Below are 18,582 nucleotides of genomic sequence, written 5' to 3' on the forward strand. Positions count from 1 at the left end.
AAAGAAAATGGCCATTGATATCAAAGAGAAATCTGTGAGGCAAATGTTCTTTTACCATTTCCCAACCCTCTAATAGCTTTTATCAATATGAATCTTTAATTCCATCAGTGTTGGGTGGGAATTTTAACTCGCAGTTCTGCACTGAACTTGAAGGTTGGCACAGTGGTGTAGCAGTAAAGTTATGCCCCTGTCCCACTTAGGAAACCTGAACGGAAACCTCTGGAGACTTTGCGCCCCACCCAAGGTTTCCATGTGGTTCCCGGAGGTTGCAGGTAGTTGCCGGAGTTTGCAGGTAGTGGAAGCAGGTAGGGAGACTGACAGAAACCTCCGGGAACCGCACGGAAACCTTGGGTGGGGCGCAAAGTCTCCAGAGGTTTCCGTTCAGGTATCCTAAGTGGGACGGGCATTATTGCCTTACAGCACCAGAGGCCTGGGTTCGATCCTGACCAAAGGTCTTGTCTGTATGGAGTTATTATTTTTATTGCATGTTCTCCCTTTGACCATGTGGGTTTCCTCTGGCTGCTCTAACATTCCTCCCACAATCCAAAGACATGTGGGTTTCTAGGTTAATTGGCCTTCAAATTGTCTCTTGTGTGTAGGATAGAACTAGCGTATGGGTGATTGTTGCTTGGCGTGGACCTATTGGGCTGAGGGCCTGTTTCCACACTCTATTTCTAAACTAAACAATACTACTCATTGGTGTTTAGAAAGCCAACATTCCTTGGGTTATGTATTTAGATGTGTAATTTTCTTGCTCAGCTGGAGTTTAAATACAAAGCACAGATTTGTTTTCTTTTCCATAATTGGATATTGTTGATATGCTCACCTTGTGAAATATTACTCGAGATAAAGTACAGATTAACAAACAAAAAAATCAATAATTCATGCAGAATAGATATGTAGCTGCTATATATATTTAATTAATGTTTCAGTATCACATGCATTTATATTATAAACTTATCATTGAAAATGAGTTGATATTTGAAAGAATAATGAACAATTTGAAGTTGGTGTGTTGTGAGGAAAAGAGCTCTAACCTGTATTCCTAATGGTGATCCCAACCAACTACATCGACAAAATGGATATTTCTAAGGCAGAGATAGATAGATTCTTGATTAGTATGTGTGCAGGGGTGATTGGGAGAAGCAAGAGAATGGGATTTAAAAGGAAAGGTGGATCAGCCATGATTGAATGGCGGAGTAGACTTGAAGGGCTGAATAGCCCCAATTCCTCTCCAAAAACTTATGAACAAATGATACAGAACTGAAAATTGTTCGGCAATTTTCTTTTTATTGCCACCAATTTTTTTACCCCATTCCAACCCCCACCCCTATCATCCCACAACCCCACAAAGCAGCAACATTTTATTGTGCCACTGGCCCAAGCCATTGTGTGCAACCAAACACACCTTGTGCACCAAAGGACTTTTCATCCATCAATTCCTATTACTGTGAAGAGTGCAGAAGTTTCATTTGGGCTTTGGATTGGTGTGTGGTGGGCCAGAGGTTGGTGGAGGGTAGAGTAACGAAGATTGGATTTGGGTGTTGAAGGATGGATGGGCTGGTGATGTGCATGTGAGATTTGATGAAGTGGGATTGGGGTTCTCAATCAGGAAGATGATCAGTGTGGTGTTATATCAAATGGAGAGGCATTTATGGGGCTCTGAATATAATGGCATAGTAATTTCCAGAGAGGTTGCAGTGGTATAAATGTAAATGCCAAGAAATCAGTGTGATGAAGAAATAGAATTAGACCAAGCAAGGTCCCCTCAGTAAATGTGTGCAAGACCCATTGCATCTGCACGTCTTGCCTGTGGAGAAGAATTTTGTGATTCATGCATTTCATACTGTTTTCCACACTGTGATGTGTGGTGTGGAAGAACTTAATTTAGAGGGAAATTAAAGGAAAACGAAAAGCAACAGACTTTGCAGGTTTGTTTCAAGAGACTTTATTGCATGATAACATGGAGAGATGGCGGCAGTTAATGGCCCACCAGTTCTCTGACTTCACAGCAGAATTAGCCAACAGTTATACTGTGTAGTAAACATCTTTTGTTCTTTGTTAGATGCAACTACACAAAAATATAGTATCTACTACATGGGTATCAATTATTTCATTAGTCATAACATACTTTTTTGTTTATGTTACATATTCAACAACAGATGGTTAATACGTCAAGCATAATACAAGGGCATCGTGACATTATTCTCTCACCTTTTAGGTGGACCGAGCCACCATCCCCTCTCCGAGCCAATCGCAAACCCTCCCATTTATTGCAACGTATCTACGCTACTAGCAGTAGGGAGAGCGGGTGGTTTATTGTAACACACTGCTGAGAGAAACAAGCTTCCTTATCTCAGTCTACTATTTCGTGTTTACATTTACCATCAACCATTCAACATTTCTAGACACTAAGTAATACGTCTAAACTTACTTTGCCGATTCCCACAAACCTCTTCTACACCTGGTCAACGAGAGATACCAATTGTCACATCCAAACACCCTTTTGTTACCTTGTTCAATTCCAATCAAAATTAAGTAAGGAAGGATATTAATATTTTCTTCCACATGTGGAGCCTCCCCACTTGCGTAAATCACACAGAAAACATGCAAAAATAATTCTCAACACCCCAAGTATGTCGTCAGGTCCTCAACAAAAATTGGATATAATGTCATAAACAGTAGTTTTTCTAACTTTGCAGATCATACTTTAAAAAAAAAAGTTCATATGAATTTGCAAATTGATTTAACTGGCATGTCTGGAAAAGTATAATTCCTCGTTTTGCTTTAGTGTGGTTGAAATTGTTAAAGTGCAACCAGTCTTGAGCCAGTAATCCATCACGTTGTACTATTCCTTTCAAACCCAATTATGATCCTTCAGGTCACCATCAGTTAATTTGCGATGTGATGTCAACAATTTCCCCATTTTATTTACTCTAATAGAATATACTTTGACTACTATTATAGCAATTAGATTGAAAGCAGCCTTTGTAAGAAAGCAATAGGAAATGCTTATTCTAAAGGGATGAGCACTTTGATATTTGTAAAGGAAATTTGCATTGCCATTATTGAAGCAAACTTAATTCAGAATCTATGTTGTATCCAAATGCTTGACAAGATGCTTCTTATGTGCAGATTGCGGCATGTACATTTAACTTTAGAAAGATGATGCCATTCAACTGCCAAAGCCAGGCATAATTTGATTTTCTAGTTTAGACATCTCGACCGCATTCGGGACAAAATACATCATCACACTTTGTGAGAAATCCCTGACCAACCAAAGAGATAGCGCACTTTTTGCAGTTGAAGCAATCATTGTGCCATTGGCGATCCTCAAACGAGATATACTTTGTGCTTCCAAGACCTGCCAAAACAAAACACAAGAACATTTTCCAGCCTGGTATGCTAATGAAGGTGCAAATTTGTTTTTTCATTCAGATGTTTGGTTTTTATGCTTTCTATTCACATTGTAGGCTGTCAGGTACAGTCATTCCAACTGTGGTTGTGGTGGCTACCTCAGCTTTTGAATTATCTTTAAAATAGGATTTTATTTACTATCTATTCAAAAGTTGTACAGAAAAGTGCAAATAACTTAAACATACAGTAATCAGTGTTGTTGGAACATTTTTTTCATGTGGGAGCCAGGTTATTCCCTCCAAGTTATAGAAACAAATGATGTATTATATACACATACACATACGTACATATACACACACACATATACACATATTTTCATATATATAGAAAATATGTATATATACGTACGTGTGCACACGTACTTATCATTTGTGAACATGTACATATACACAAATGATAAGTATTATATACACATACAGGTATATGTATGCACACACACACACATATATAAAAGGTAGACACAAAATGCTGGAGAAACTCAGCGGCACAGGCAGCACCTCTGGAAAGAAGGAATGGGTGACGTTTCGGGTCGAGACCCTTCTTCAGACTGATACACAACACACTTACATACTTCACTGTAGTTCTGATGGAGATGTACATTTTTACAAGTACCATCTTTCTTTTATATTCAATATAAAAGTCTTGTGAATATTTTAAATCATAGAATTAATTTAAGGTAAAATTGCAACTGCAGTCATGTGTCTACTTACCAGCAATTGCTTGGGAACAGGCAACACACTTTTTGGCATAGAGATTACTGAAGCAATCCAGGCAATAAGGGAATTCATCCCTCGAGGTGAAGCGTTGACCTGCCAGCTGCATTTTGCATCCAATGCACAGAAAGCACTCCCTGTGCCATGGCTGGTCATGGTAACTCACCCCCCCAGTGGTTATTGCCTGAAGAACATGGGTACACACAAATATAGATTAGTTTCAGTTTTGAGATACAGCATGGAAACAGGCTTCACGGCCCACCGAGTCCATGCCAAATTGTGATCTTCACACTAGAGACAATGTACATTTCTACCAAGCCAATTAACCTTTACGTCATTGGAGTGTAGAAGGAAACCGAAGATCCCGGAAAAAACCCATGTGGCCTCAGGGAGAGCATACAAACTCCATACAGGCAGCACCCGTAGTCGGGATCGAACCCGGGTCTTTGCCACTGTAAGGCAGCAACTCTACCGCTGCGCCGCCCACATAGAATGTGATAATGCAATTTCAACCAGATGGACATTTTTTTAAATAGGTATAAACCTGTTTCCTTACAAGTTCACGGAACAGAATTAGACCATTCGGCCCATCAAGTCAACTCCACCATTCAATTATGACTGATTTATCTTTCCCTCTGAACCTTATTCTCCTGCCTTCTCCCCATAACCCCTGACACCCATACTAATCAAGAATTTATCAATTTCCGCCTTTAAAATATCCATTGACGGCCTTCACAGCTATCTGACACAATGAATTCCACAGATTCACCACCATCTGACTTAAGAAATTCCTTCTCATCTCCTTTCTAAAGGTACGTCCTTTTATTCTGAGGCTGTGGCCTCTGGTCCTAGACTCACCCATTCTCTCAAATCCTCTAGTTCTGAACTGTGATACAATATGCGTACGGCAATTATTGGTGTGTATTTGTTGCAAGATTTTACATTCAAGCTGAGTCCATGGTGCAAGTAGAAAACACAGGGGTCCACCAATACTACCCCGTTGGAATTGTGCATGATCAGTTGTCCTTTGAAACTAAATGAGAAAAGATTTTACCATATCAGATGAATGCTAATGATCTCTCAGTGTATTCTATCCAAAAAAAATCAGTCAGTTCTCAGTTGGAAGTTGGTGCGCTTAAAATTAATGCTGCACATGTTTTGGCATGTTAGGCAGTCTCATTTATGAAGCACTGCTGTATAAATGCAAATAATGTTGAGTGTTTGTGGACTCAATGTTATTTTCATTGACAAAAATAGATGACATTTATTTTCGGAACCAATTTAATTTGTACACTTTAATGCACTTCCTCTAGAATGTTGTTCATATTTCTTCCCTGCTCTCAAAACATCAGAACAGGATTTGGAAAGGAAGCATAAGCATACATTTTCCAGGTGTATATTCTGTCATTTGTTCCTTGATTTCTCCATGAATGAGTTCTCTTTCAATGTTCGTTCTGCTGTTATTTGTACATGAGAAAATTATATCCTCAGCATAAAAAGGTTTCAATGACCACATTCAATGGAACACTGTACCTTCTTGCAGGATGAGCACCGTTGAGCAAGCTGCTTTTCATAGCACAGTACACAGTAGTTATTATTTTCCTTCGGGATAAAAGGTTTGGTTCCTATTGGCTGCCGGCAACGTTCACAAGCAAAGCAGGCTTCATGCCAACTGTTTCCTTTGTATTCCATTTTACGAAATCCTGTCATAAAAACAATTTAAGTCGGAATAAACTGTGCTTTTGATTACAAAATTCAAAACTCACTCTGATTTGTGTGCGGCATAACAGATGGACACGTGGTGCACATATATTCATTTAAGCCCTAAAATAACAAGACAAGAGGTTTATTGTCATGTGTCCCAGATAGGACAATGAAATTCTTGGTTGCTGCAGCATAACATAATATGTAAACATAATACAGAACAGGAGATAAAAGTTCAGTGTGTCTATATACCATAGAACATATATGTACACAATAAACAAACAGATGAAGTGCAATAGAAACATTATCCACTGGTAATTCTCCGAATCATCGCCTAACAAGTGTGTAACAAGTGCACAAGTCTCATGTGACTGTCAAGATGAAGCTAGATGGCTTTACAAATCAGTTCCTATAGAACAGCATAGGGTCACACGGTGCCTTAGCGGTAGAGCTGCTGTCTTAACACCCGAGAGCCATGTTCGTTCCTGACTATAGGTACTATCTGTATGGAGTTTGTACATTCTCCCTGTGACTGTAGGCATTTTCTCTGGGTGCTCCGGTTTCCTCCCACACCCCAAAGTACAGGTTTGTAGGTTAATTGGCTTCGGTAAACATTGTAAATGGTCCCTAGCATGTAGGATAGTGCTAATGTACAGGGTGATCGCTAGTTGGCATGGACTAAATGGGTTGACGGGCCCATTTCCACTCTGTATCTCTAAAGTCTAAAGCAATAGTCAAGGGTACCACAGAAGCTGCAGATTAACATACTTCTGATATCTGGAATCTAAAGTGATGAAAATCAATGCATTTGTTCTGGTATGGAATACATATTGAAGTGACAAATTGATGACAATTTTATCAAAGGAGATAAGATCTGAGGATATGACATGACATCATGAGATTATTACAATCTAATAATCATCTGTAAATCTCTCTTTCTTACTAACACATATCTTCGTGATGGTGGCAGGGTGTTAGTCCGTTTTCACTGGGGTTTTTAGGCAGCAGCAGGAATTAATCCACAGCAACCTCAATGAGAAGGTTCAGTACCACCACCTAATGGCAACAGTGGACAGCTCCTGAACATTGAGCAAAAAACAAAGTGCAGGAGGAACTCAGCGGTTTAGGCAGCAGCTCTGCAGTAAAATGGACAGACGACCCTTCTTTGGACTAAGCCCTGAGCCACTTAACATTGTTAAAGTTTGTTTGTAAATGGTAAGATTGAAAATGAAAGAGAAATAATCAATACAAAGCTGCTGAAGGATAGAAATAATAATTTGCAGAGTATACTATTAGTATATTATTGTTACATTCATGTGATAGGAGCAGAATTAGGCCATTCAGCCCATCAAGTCTACTCTGCCATTCAATCGTGGCTGATCTATCTCTCCCTCCCCACCCCATTCTCCTGCCTTCACCCTGTAACTCTGTGGAATTAATTGCCACAGAAGTCTGGAGGCCACGTCAGTGGATATATTTAAGGCAGAGATAGATAGGTTCTTGATTAGTACGGTGTCAGAGGTTATGGGGAGAAGGCAGGCTGATGGGAATAGATCATGGCTGATCTATCTCTCTCCCTCTCCACCACATTCTTCTGCCTTCATCCCATAACTGTGATGATGAATCTGTGGAATTATTTGCCACAGAAGGCCGTCAGTGGATATATTTAAGACAGAGAGAGATAGATTCTTGTTTAGTATGGGTGTCAGAGGTTATGGGGAGAAAGCAGGAGAATGGGATTGGGAGAGATAGAACAGTCATAATTGAATGGTGGAGTAGACTTGATAGGCCAAATGACATAATTCTACTCCTATTAATTATGATCTTATGAATTCCTGCCACCCATACTATTCAAGAATCTATCTACCATAAAAATATCCAATGACTTGGCCTCCTCAGCCTTCCACATACTGAGATACAATGAAAGGTTTTGTTGCGCACGCTATCAAGGCAAATCCTATTATACAATTAAGCCATGCACGTCTTGATCGATTTAGGTATGGAATAGAGATTTAAAAGAGTGGAATGATTGTATGATGGTGCACAGAAGGTTTCTAATTGATATCAGTATAAAGTTCTTCTGCAGATATCAAGCCACAAATGATCACAAAGCTCAGGGGGATGTGGAAATATGAAGCCTTAAAATAGAAGACGTCTAAATGAAGACAATGTCAGTGTAATGACAGACTGCATGAAGCACCGGACCTTGTGTGTTCAACATATTCCACAAAAAGACGAGTACCGCAGGTTTCCATAGCAACACCAACTAAAGTGGAATGGAACTAAATGTGCAATACGAGATCAATCTCGGCCACACGGAGAATTGTGGTAGTTGGTTTTCTGATTAAGCCTGACTAGCATAATGATAAAAAGGTGCAAATTTAGTTTAGGGCACATGAGGATAATTTTTAATAGAAATTAAAATCATGCACAGAATATGTATTGCAAGTTTAAAAATCTACCCATGGTCTCTTACCGGGCATGATGGTCTTTTTGCAGGTGAAGCATTTTGAAGAGTACTCATTTGAATAGCATTCCATGCAAAGGAGAGTATCATCCTTGGCAGAAAATGCTTTCCCAGCAAGAGAACAGTCACATTTAGCACACTTGAAACATTGTTCATGCCAGTGAAGATCCTTATAGGACAAATCCTTGGAAAGAGCCATGATTAAAGTAAGTGTAAAAATATGCATACGATACAAGGTACCACATTCTTCAGACAGTTAGGTATTTCTCCACATTTAGCTTGACATCAGAAATTACATATACCATTGCTAACTGGATAAGAGATTAACTTTTGTGCAAACTTCAAGTGTTACTTTGATGCATTTGTTTTGTGTTCAATGTTGATGATGGTCTGATAATCATATAAATTGGCCTGGTAATTAACCAACATTTATTTAAGGCACATTTTAAAATACATATACTTTATTAACCCAAGGGCTCATTTACCTTGCAGTCACTACCAATTGGTGCCTTGCAGTTGTCACATGTATTCGAATAGAGATCCTCGTAGCATTTGATACAATACTGGTCGTTCTCTCGCAAAACATATTTCTTGCCGAGGAGGGAATCATTACAATAGTGGCAATCAAAGCAATCCCCCATGTTTTTTTTTCTCAATGATCACTTTCTGGAAAGGAAAATAAATTGGAGTTCTTAAAATAATTATGGACTATTACAAGTGTGAGATATAGTACAAACATTTTCAATTAGGTAAAATGTATTTTTTAAATTAATATAAAAGTGAATATATTCCTTTAAAGTAAACGTTGACAAAATACTACAGCACAGTGGCGCAGCGGTAGAGTTGCTGCCTTACAGCACCAGAGACATGTGTTCGATCCTGACTATGGGTGATGTCTGTACAGAGTTTGTACATTCTAGCTGTGACCACAAGGGTTTTCTCTGAGTGCTTCAGTTTCCTTCCACATTCCAAAAATGTGCAGGTTTGTAGGTTAATTGGCTTCTGTAAATTGTCTCTAAATTGTGTGTAGGATAGAACTATCCTACGGTTAATTTAGGGTTAGAGTGGCATGGTGGCGCAGCGGTAGAGTTGCTGCTATACAGCGCTTGCAACACCGGTGACCCAGGTTCGATCCAGACTACGGGTGCTGTCTATACGGAGTTTGTACGTTTTCCCCGTGACCGCGTAGGTTTTCTCCGAGATCTTCGTTTTCCTCCCACACTCCAAAGATGTTCAGGTTTGTAGGTTAATTGGCTTGGTATAAGTGTAAATTGCCCCTAGTGTGTGTAAGGTAGTGTTAGTGCGCGAGGATCGCTGGCCTGTTTCTGCGCTGTATCTCTAAACTAAACTAGTGTACGAGGGATCATTGGTCTGCATGGATTTGGTGGGACAAAGGACCAGAGAAGCCAAATTTCGCAGTGGAGTTTTGTGTTATGTCACAACTGTCATCAATTTTCATGCTGCTTAGATTTTAGTGGATTTACATGTCAATCAGGGATAAAATAATTACATCAATTGGAAGTATGCCAAAAACCTTTGGAAATTAACATTGAAGAGTTTTAAAATAATAAAATTTACTTTCCCAATTGTGTAGAATAGGAGCCCCGGTGTATTCCCTGGTCTTGCACAAAGGATGTGAGGGGAGTTTTCCAGGTAAAATGTTGGAAAATCCCAACAAATTCCAGGGTCCACAAAGAGCTTGTTTTAGTTCAAACTAATGTTCCTGTCAGAACTGCCAGTTTCAGTCCACAAGACTTGGCCACTAGCTGGGTGTAATTTGACACAAAACTTGGATGTGGTTTTAAAGGCCACTTGATGTCCTTCCCTTTTCATGTGGATGCCACAGAAAGAGACATTTCTGGCAGAATGGTACCTTTCTTTGAAATTCCCCAAAGTCCCACAATAATCTAGGAGGATCTAGGAGTGCAGGTGCATGGTTCCTTGAAGGTCGAGTCACAGGTAGATAAGGTGGTCAAAAAGGCTTTTGGCACATTGGCCTTCATCAGTCAGAGTATTGAGTATAAAAATTGGGAGGTCATGTTGTAGTTATATAAGACATTGGTGAGACCGCATTTAGAACATTGTGTTCAGTTCTGGGCACCATGTTAAAGGAAAGATATTGTCAAGCTTGAAAGGGTTCAGAGAAGATTTACGAGGATGTTGCCAGGACTAGAGAGTCTGAGCTATAGGGAGAGGTTGAGTAGGCTGGGTTTCTATTCCTTGGAGTGCAGGAAGATGAGTGGTGATCTTATAGAGGTGTATAAAATCATGAGGAATAGATCGGATAGATGCACAGAACCTTTTGCCCAGAGTAGGGGAATCGAGGACCAGAGGACATGGGTTCAAGGTGAAGGGGAAAAGATTTAATAGGAATCCGAGGGGTAACGTTTTCACACAAAGGGTGGTGGGTGTATAGAACAAGCTGCCAGAGAAGGTAGTCGAGGACTATCCCAACGTTTAAGAAACAGTTAGACAGGTACATGTATAGGACAAGTTTGGAGGGATATAAACCAAGCGCAGGCAGATGGGACTAGTGTAGCTGGAACATGTTTGCCGGTGTGGGCAAGTTGGGCCGAAGGGCCTGTTTCCACTCTATGACTCTAAGTGTCCCACTTCAGTGTTCAGGTCTGCTCTGTGCAGGCACTTTGCCAGAGACTGATTAAGTGGAAATGGGATTTGAGGAAAATTTACAAACATCAAAGTTGTCCTTCTGTAAATGATCAGAGTGATTGGGAATGGAGAAATTTCAAATCCAAAGAGAATACTTTTCAAAATTCCTGACTATTCGATCAGGATTTAGTCTTAGTTTAAGATAGTTTTGTTTACAGATACAGCACGGAAACATTCCCTTCGACCCACCGAGTCGGCGCCGACCAACAATCCCAGCACACCAACACTATCCCATACACACGAGGGACAATTTACAATTTTACCGAAGCCAATTAACCTATAAACCTGTACGACTTAAGTGTGGGAGGAAACCAGAGCATCCGGAGAAAACCCATGCAGGTCACAGGGAGAATGTACAAACTCCCTACAGACAGCACCCATAGTCAGGATCAAACCCGGGTCTCTGGCGCTGTAAGGCAGCAACTCTAGTATTCAATCCAATATGAAGTTGAGTTCAAAATTTTTACATTTCATGATTTTCAATTGTGACTATCAATTTTAGTACAACTGTGGAATTTGGCCTGGCAGTTGGGTAGTATTACCACTGTGTAAACAGAGTTAAAGTGGCTCTGCCAAATATTCTAATGCCATGACCATGGAATTTGGAGCAAGGTGCAGAGTTGCTCTATGGGTCAAGAATGATCATGAGTTGCAGAATCATACAGCATGGAAATAGGCCCCTTGGATCTCCACCCATGCCAACCAAGATGCCCCCATCAATACTAGTCCCACCTCACCATATCCCTCTAATCCTTTCTCATCCATGTTTTTGCCGTAAACACCTAGGCTCCTGACTTCAGTTCAGATTAGCCAAATGATTTCCAAATGAAACTAGTGTAAACTAGTCCTATTACATGAGTACACCGTAACGTGAAAGGTTTGCTTTGGTTGAATAAAATGTTTAATTTTAAATTATGTGTCGGAATGGAGTGCCAAATCAAAGTTGCACAAAGTTTCAATTCCAAAAAAGGATTGCAATCAATAACACATGTAACACTTTCAAATTTTCAATCTCTATTCAGTGAGAGGTCTGGGAAAATATATTTAACAAGTTTTGTATTACTGCACAATTGGCATGACAAATTGGCCCTGCAAATTAGCAAATGGCTTGTGCTGCGATTATTCTGCTCTCCTTCAGTGGGATGGAGTGAGCGCAGCGACGTCACTGAATGACTGTAATGCCAGTCAATGAAAACTGTCCTGTTCAACATCTGGCCACATCTGAAGCCAATGTTATCATAGAATCATACACCACAGAAACAGGTTCTTCGGCCCAACATGTCCATGCTGGCCTTTTTGCCAATCTACACTAATGCCACTTGCTTGCGTAAGGCCCACATTATTCTATCCTTTGCCGCTTTAACTGCCTGTCCAAATGTCTCCTAAATATCGTAATTGTATCTCATCCTGTCACCTCCTTTGACAGCGAGCTCCAGAGATCAACCAAACATTTTCCCTGCAAATCCTCCTGTTACCTTTTGTTGCAACCCCTAACGTGGGATTAAGATTCTGACTATCCTCCTTCTCAATGTCTCTTATATACCTCTATTAGGTTATCCCTCAATTTCCAGGAAAAACAAACTATGTCCTCCTGTGCAATCAACATCCAAATTAATTTATTCTGCATTTTCTCAAGCATATTGTGATTTGCTGGCACAAGATAAAGCTAGCTTGTATTGTTAAGCTTGCTCCATTGAGAATGTATACAGGCATCCCAGAACTGAACCTGACCAAGGACACATGGTTCTTGAATTGGAGGGGAACCAATATTCTCATGGCAAGCTTAATTCAGAAGATTAAAATACATGGGACCCATGGTAACTTGGTAGTTTGGATTCTGAACTAACACTTATAGAAGACAGAGAGTAGTCGTGCAAAGGTATCTTTCCGGCTTGATGTCTATGTCCTGTAGAATTAGATATAACTTAATACATACATAAATATACACACAAACACGAATATAAACATACATATATAAATATAAATATAGATGTACAACTTGGGTGTAAGTGTAGATGGGATGGTTAATAACTTAACCAAGTGATGAAAAGATTTTACAAAAATTGGTAGAATTGCCGACAGTCAAGAGGCTGTCAAAAGACACAGCAGGATATAGATCAATGAGGGGATAAGCGCAAAGATGATGTGCAGGAGGACAAGGGGTGATCTTATAAAGGTGTAAAAAATTAGGAGAGGAAAAGATGTGGAGATGATGTTTCCATGAGTGGGAGAGTCTAGGACTAGAGGTCATAGCCACAGAATTAAAAAACGCTCTTTTAGGAAGAAGATGAGGAGGAACTTCTTTAGTCAGAGGGTGATGAATCTGTGGAATTCTTTGCCACAGAAGGCTGTGGAGGTCAAGAGTGAATATATTTAAGGCAGAGATAGATACTGTAGATTCTTGATTAGTACAGGTGTCAGAGGTTATGGGGAGAAGGCAGGAGAATGGGGTTTGGAGGGAGAGATAGATCAGCCATGATTGGCATTGAATTGGTGGAGTAAACATGATGGGTCGAATGGCCTAATTCTTCTCCTATCACGTGATCTTATGATCATGTTTGGTGCAGTTTAGATGGGCTGAAGAACTTGTCCCTGTGCTGCACTATATAACCATATAACATATAACAATTACAGCACGGAAACAGGCCATCTCGACCCTTCTAGTCCGTGCCGAACACGTATTCTCCCCTAGTCCCATATACCTGCGCTCAGACCATAACCCTCCATTCCTTTCCCGTCCATATAACTATCCAATTTATTTTTAAATGATAAAAACGAACCTGCCTCCACCACCTTCCCTGGAAGCTCATTCCACACAGCCACCACTCTCTGAGTAAAGAAGTTCCCCCTCATGTTACCCCTAAACATCTGTCCCTTAATTCTCAAGTCATGTCCCCTTGTTTGAATCTTCCCTACTCTCAGTGGGAAAAGCTTATCCACGTCAACGCTGTCTATCCCTCTCATCATTTTAAAGACCTCTATCAAGTCCCCCCTTAACCTTCTGCGCTCCAAAGAATAAAGCCCTAACTTGTTCAACCTTTCTCTGTAACTTAGTTGCTGAAACCCAGGCAACATTCTAGTAAATCTCCTCTGTACTCTCTCTATTTTATTGACATCCTTCCTATAATTAGGCGACCAAAATTGTACCCCATACTCCAGAATTGGCCTCACCAATGCCTTGTACAATTTTAACATTACATCCCAACTTCTATACTCAATGCTCTGATTTATAAAGGCCAGCACATCAAAAGCTTTCTTTACCACCCTATCTACATGAGATTCCACTTTCAGGGAATTGTGCACAATTATTCCCAGATCCCTCTGTTCACCTGCATTCTTCAATTCCCTACCATTTACCATGTACGTCCTATTTTGATTTGTCCTGCCAAGATGTAGCACCTCACACTTATCAGCATTAAACTCCATCTGCCATCTTTCAGTCCACTCTTCCAACTGGCATAAATCTCTCTGTAGACTTTGAAAATCTACTTCATTATCCACAACCCCACCTATCTTAGTATCATCTGCATACTTACTAATCCAATTTACCACACCATCATCCAGATCATTGATGTACATGACAAACAACAGTGGACCCAACACAGATCCCTGTGGCACCCCACTAGTCACTGGCCTCCAAACTGACAAATAACCATCCACCATTACTCTCTGGCATCTCCATTGTTCCATTACAAATTTAGACATGGGCAAAATGAAGAACAATGGCATCTGGGGTTTTCAGGTTTTGGGGAGATGGGGAGATAATGAGCTTTTTGATATTAAATTCACAAACAACAATTTAGAGACAGCGAATGGCTGCAATGGTTATCTCGAGTTCCCAGTTTCAACCTGCTAATTCACAACCCAATCACATCAACATTGAATTTTCCAGTTTCATGTTCTCTGCAGCCTGTATTCCTTTCTGTCCTCTTCTGATCCACCCTGGCTCTCTTGCCCACCCTTTTCCAGATGCCCCCAACCCCCACCAATCGCAATTCCATTCCCCAGCTCCACCTGGTTGAATTTTCCTGTCACCCACACACTTAAGCCCCTGTCCCACTTAGGAAACCTGAACGGAAACCTTTGGTGACCTTGCGCCCCACCCAAGGTTTCCGTGAGGTTCCCGGAGGTTTTGGTCACTCTCCCTAATGGTTGAAAGTGGTGTCCGCGTGGTCGAGGCTTCTACTATGTTCCTGCGATTATTTCAACAAATTCAAAACCGGCCTCGACTAAAAATAGAATGCTGTTTGGTCGAAGCCAGTGGAGTGGGGTTGCTATTTACTTACAGGCAGGCGAAGGCAATCTCTCCCCTTTTCTCTCCCCCTTCTCTCCCCCTTCTCTCCCCCTCCCTCCCGCACTCTCTAAAGGACTTACCGTGCTCTGTGGCAGCCGCTTACCTTCCTCTTCATCGCGCAGACCGCGCTCCTCCGCTGTCCCTGGCCCCCACCTTCGCGGTGTGTGTGTGTGCGGTCGGTAGCAAAGATCCTGTAGGATCTTTGGTCAGTAGATGCAGCTCACGTTTCGGTGGAGGCTTTCCAGGCGAGTGACCAAAACCTTTTGTGACTCATGGAAACCAGAGGTTTCCGTTCAGGTTTCCTAAGTGGGACAGGGGCATTAATCTCCTGGTCTCCTGTCCATTATCCCAACTGGATCCATCAGCCCAGCTTCCCTCCCTTGTCTGGTTCCACTCATCACCTTCCTGATTCCAGCAACTGCAGCCTCTTGTGCATTCACTCGTCACCTTCCGGCTCCATTTCAATCTCTCTCCTCTCTCTACCCATCTGGCTTCATTTCACTTCCCCCCTTTCATCTGTATCTACCCATCACTCCCAAGCACCACCCATCCTTGCTCCATCTACCTGGCAACTCCCTCCTCACCTGGTTCCACCTAATCGCTTGCTAGTCCCTACCTCACTCCATCCCCCTCACCCCTTTATACTGGCCATTTCCTCTCTATCTTCAATCCGGATGCATGCATGAATGAATGAATGAATGAATGAATGAATGAATGAATGAATGAATGAATGAATGCATGAATGATTGCATGAATGAATGAATGAATAAAAGAATGAAAGAAACTTTATTATCATGTGACATGTCAGTGAGATTCTTTGTTTTGCATACACAAGTATGCAAAGGGTGGCCACATATAGGGTGCCGACAAGATTACAGGGTCTCGGCCCGAAATGTCAACAATCTCACTGCCTTCAGAGATGCAGCCTTACCCACTATGTTCCTCTGTAGTTTGTTTTTTGTTTCCAGATTACAACATTTGCAGTTTCTTAGGTCTCAGATGTTTTTAAGTTAGTGTTGAACACTTTATACAAATGTTATCTTCGAACAAATGTGCATGGCTTTCATGGTGATGGGTACAATCTTGGCAACAATTCAGATCGATTCATGGGTAGATTTTTGGATACATTTGGAGAGAGCATCTGTCAGCTCATTGTGAAAACATTAGCATTTTGTTTGCGCTAAAGATAAAATGTAATTAGAGTAGGGGGCTGGCACATCCACTGTGGGCATTCAATTTGCATTGTTTTCAACTAGTTGGCTGTGATCTTATCATATACCAGAAGATTCAATTCTAGAGTTGGTGCCAAATGCTCAGCGCTGCCAACTTGCTTTTGCCTGCACTTCTGATATGAAGTGCATGTGGACCTATTTTCAGATGAGCGAGGTGTTAAGAACAGTTTGGAAATGCATGTTATTTATTGCTGAAGTCTGCATGGCATTCTTGAAAATAATATTACTGAAAGCTAAAAGAAAACCATAATCAAACTGCTGGAAGGAACTGCAGATGGTGATTTATACTGAAGATAGACACAAAATGCTGGAATAACTCAGCAGGCCAGGCAGTATCTCTGGATAGATGGAATGGGTGGCATTTTGTGTCGAGACGCTTCTTCAGAAGGGAGACCCGAAGAAGGGTCTCGACTTGAAATGTTACCCATTACTTCTATCCAGAGATGCTGCCTGTCCCAATTAGTCACTCCAGCATAAATCTCTCCCTGCACGGGAGACCCGACCTTTTCTTTGTCGGGTCTCCATTGTCGTTGGGGCTGCAACGAGGAGCGGCCTCCAACAGGAAGACCGGGGGCTGTGGTGCCGACTACTCACCTCACCGTCGCGGAGCTGGCCGAGTCCAGAGCGGGTGGAGCTGTGGTGGACGCTGCTGCGACCCGACCCCCGGAGATTCGGTGGCTGCAACTGCGGGTTTGGCGGACGGTAACACCGGGAGCCCGCGGGTCCCTGGAGGGAGACCGCTTTTCGGGGCTTCCGCAGCGGCGACTTCTCCCGCCCGAGTTGCGGGGTTGAAGAGCTCCTGGAGCGGGGCCTTACAGCACCGCCCCGCGCGGCTTGGAATGGCGGCGGGTCTCTGCGACCTTGCATCACCCGGCGTGGCTTTAATGGCCACAGGACAATTCGCCATCGCCCGCCGGGGGCTTTGACTTTGACTCTGACATCGGGGGGGGGAGAGTGCAGTGGAGAGAGAAGTTTTTTTGGCCTTCCATCACAGCAATGTGATGGATGTTTATGTAAATTATGTTGTGTCTTGGGTCTATTTGTTTGTAATGTATGGCTGCAGAAACGGCATTTCGTTTGGACCTCAAGGGGTCCAAATGACAATAAATTGAATTGTATTGTATTTATTGTATTGTATTGTGTCAATCTGTTGGAGAAACAGTGTCAGGCAGCACCTGAGGAGGCAGAGCGATGGTCACTGTTTCAAATCAACTTTTCCTTTAATGCCTGAAAGCAAACGCACATTACTCACATTAACTGCGTTAAAATGCAGTTTTCTCCGACCTGGTCCTGGATTATATTTTGTTGGAGTGCAGGCATTTGCTAAAGAATCGTTCCGACGGCCGTTCTGTGTGTTTTAAAAAAAAATTCGCCCGACAAGTTAATCGCTGGAGTGATTTTAAAATCAGCTTCTGAAGTCGTCAACGCCAACAACGGGGTCGGATTTTACGTAGGGGACAGGTAAAAGAAAGTAGTTTATTTTTATGTATAAAAGTGTTTCTTAAGATGCATTTAATTCACATTTTAAGTTGCGAAACGGTGATTTTTTTCCCCGAACGATCCCGCAGTGTATTTGCTGCCAATATGGGGGTATAAATCACCGCAACCGCAACATTCTAATTGATCGCGTTCCAGCAAAACCCACTCGCAAGCTGATTTAAATGGCCATTAATTTACAGGTATTAAACATTAAATTCCTTCCATTTGGCCTATAAACCCATGACAATGAGATTTAAAAATTGTGTTATATTGTGAATTCTTGTGTGAATGTTATTTGGACACTTAGGCTATTTAAAAATATTAATCTATTCTTAAGAAATGGATAGATGTTTAGATTTTGTAATTAGCTACAATTAGGTAACTAACTAATTATATGCTTTAATTTCAAATCATCTAAGTAAGATTGTTTCATATTTGTTTCAGAATGCTTCAATCTATAATAACTGAAAATTTCTTTCAGTTCTCTTAATTTTTAAGAAAGTTATGGGCTTTTGACTGTTCTCGATCACAGCTTTTGTTTTAAGTCAATGAAAAAGCAATAGGGAAAAAGATGCTAATTTCCGAGTATGAAAATGCCCATAACGT

At 41.3% G+C, this 18,582-nt stretch overlaps 1 protein-coding gene across 1 annotated transcript; it reads right to left on the reverse strand.

Annotated features, from left to right (window-relative positions):
* Window positions 1-1,937: 1,937 nt before the first annotated feature.
* fhl5 (four and a half LIM domains 5) lies at window positions 1,938-8,961 on the reverse strand. Its single transcript, XM_033021058.1, has 5 exons — window positions 8,787-8,961; window positions 8,311-8,485; window positions 5,664-5,833; window positions 4,128-4,314; window positions 1,938-3,364 (listed from the first exon to the last, which is right to left on the reverse strand). Exons 1-5 carry the CDS (start codon window positions 8,940-8,942, stop codon window positions 3,213-3,215), a joined length of 840 nt encoding a protein of 279 aa, XP_032876949.1. The 5' UTR covers window positions 8,943-8,961; the 3' UTR covers window positions 1,938-3,212.
* Window positions 8,962-18,582: the final 9,621 nt, after the last annotated feature.

Source organism: Amblyraja radiata, chromosome 5 (assembly GCF_010909765.2).
Source record: "Amblyraja radiata isolate CabotCenter1 chromosome 5, sAmbRad1.1.pri, whole genome shotgun sequence".
Taxonomy (NCBI): Eukaryota; Metazoa; Chordata; class Chondrichthyes; order Rajiformes; family Rajidae; genus Amblyraja; species Amblyraja radiata.

Excerpts from the sequence above, each read along its gene's own strand:
- fhl5 (XM_033021058.1), bottom strand. The coding sequence starts at position 8,942 with ATGGGGGATTGCTTTGATTGCCACTATTGTAATGATTCCCTCCTCGGC. Across the intron at positions 4,315-5,663 it reads GGTGCTCATCCTGCAAGAAG|GCAATAACCACTGGGGGGGT; the intron begins GTACAGTGTTCC and ends CATGTTCTTCAG. Across the intron at positions 3,365-4,127 it reads CTGTTCCCAAGCAATTGCTG|GTCTTGGAAGCACAAAGTAT; the intron begins GTAAGTAGACAC and ends TTGTTTTGGCAG.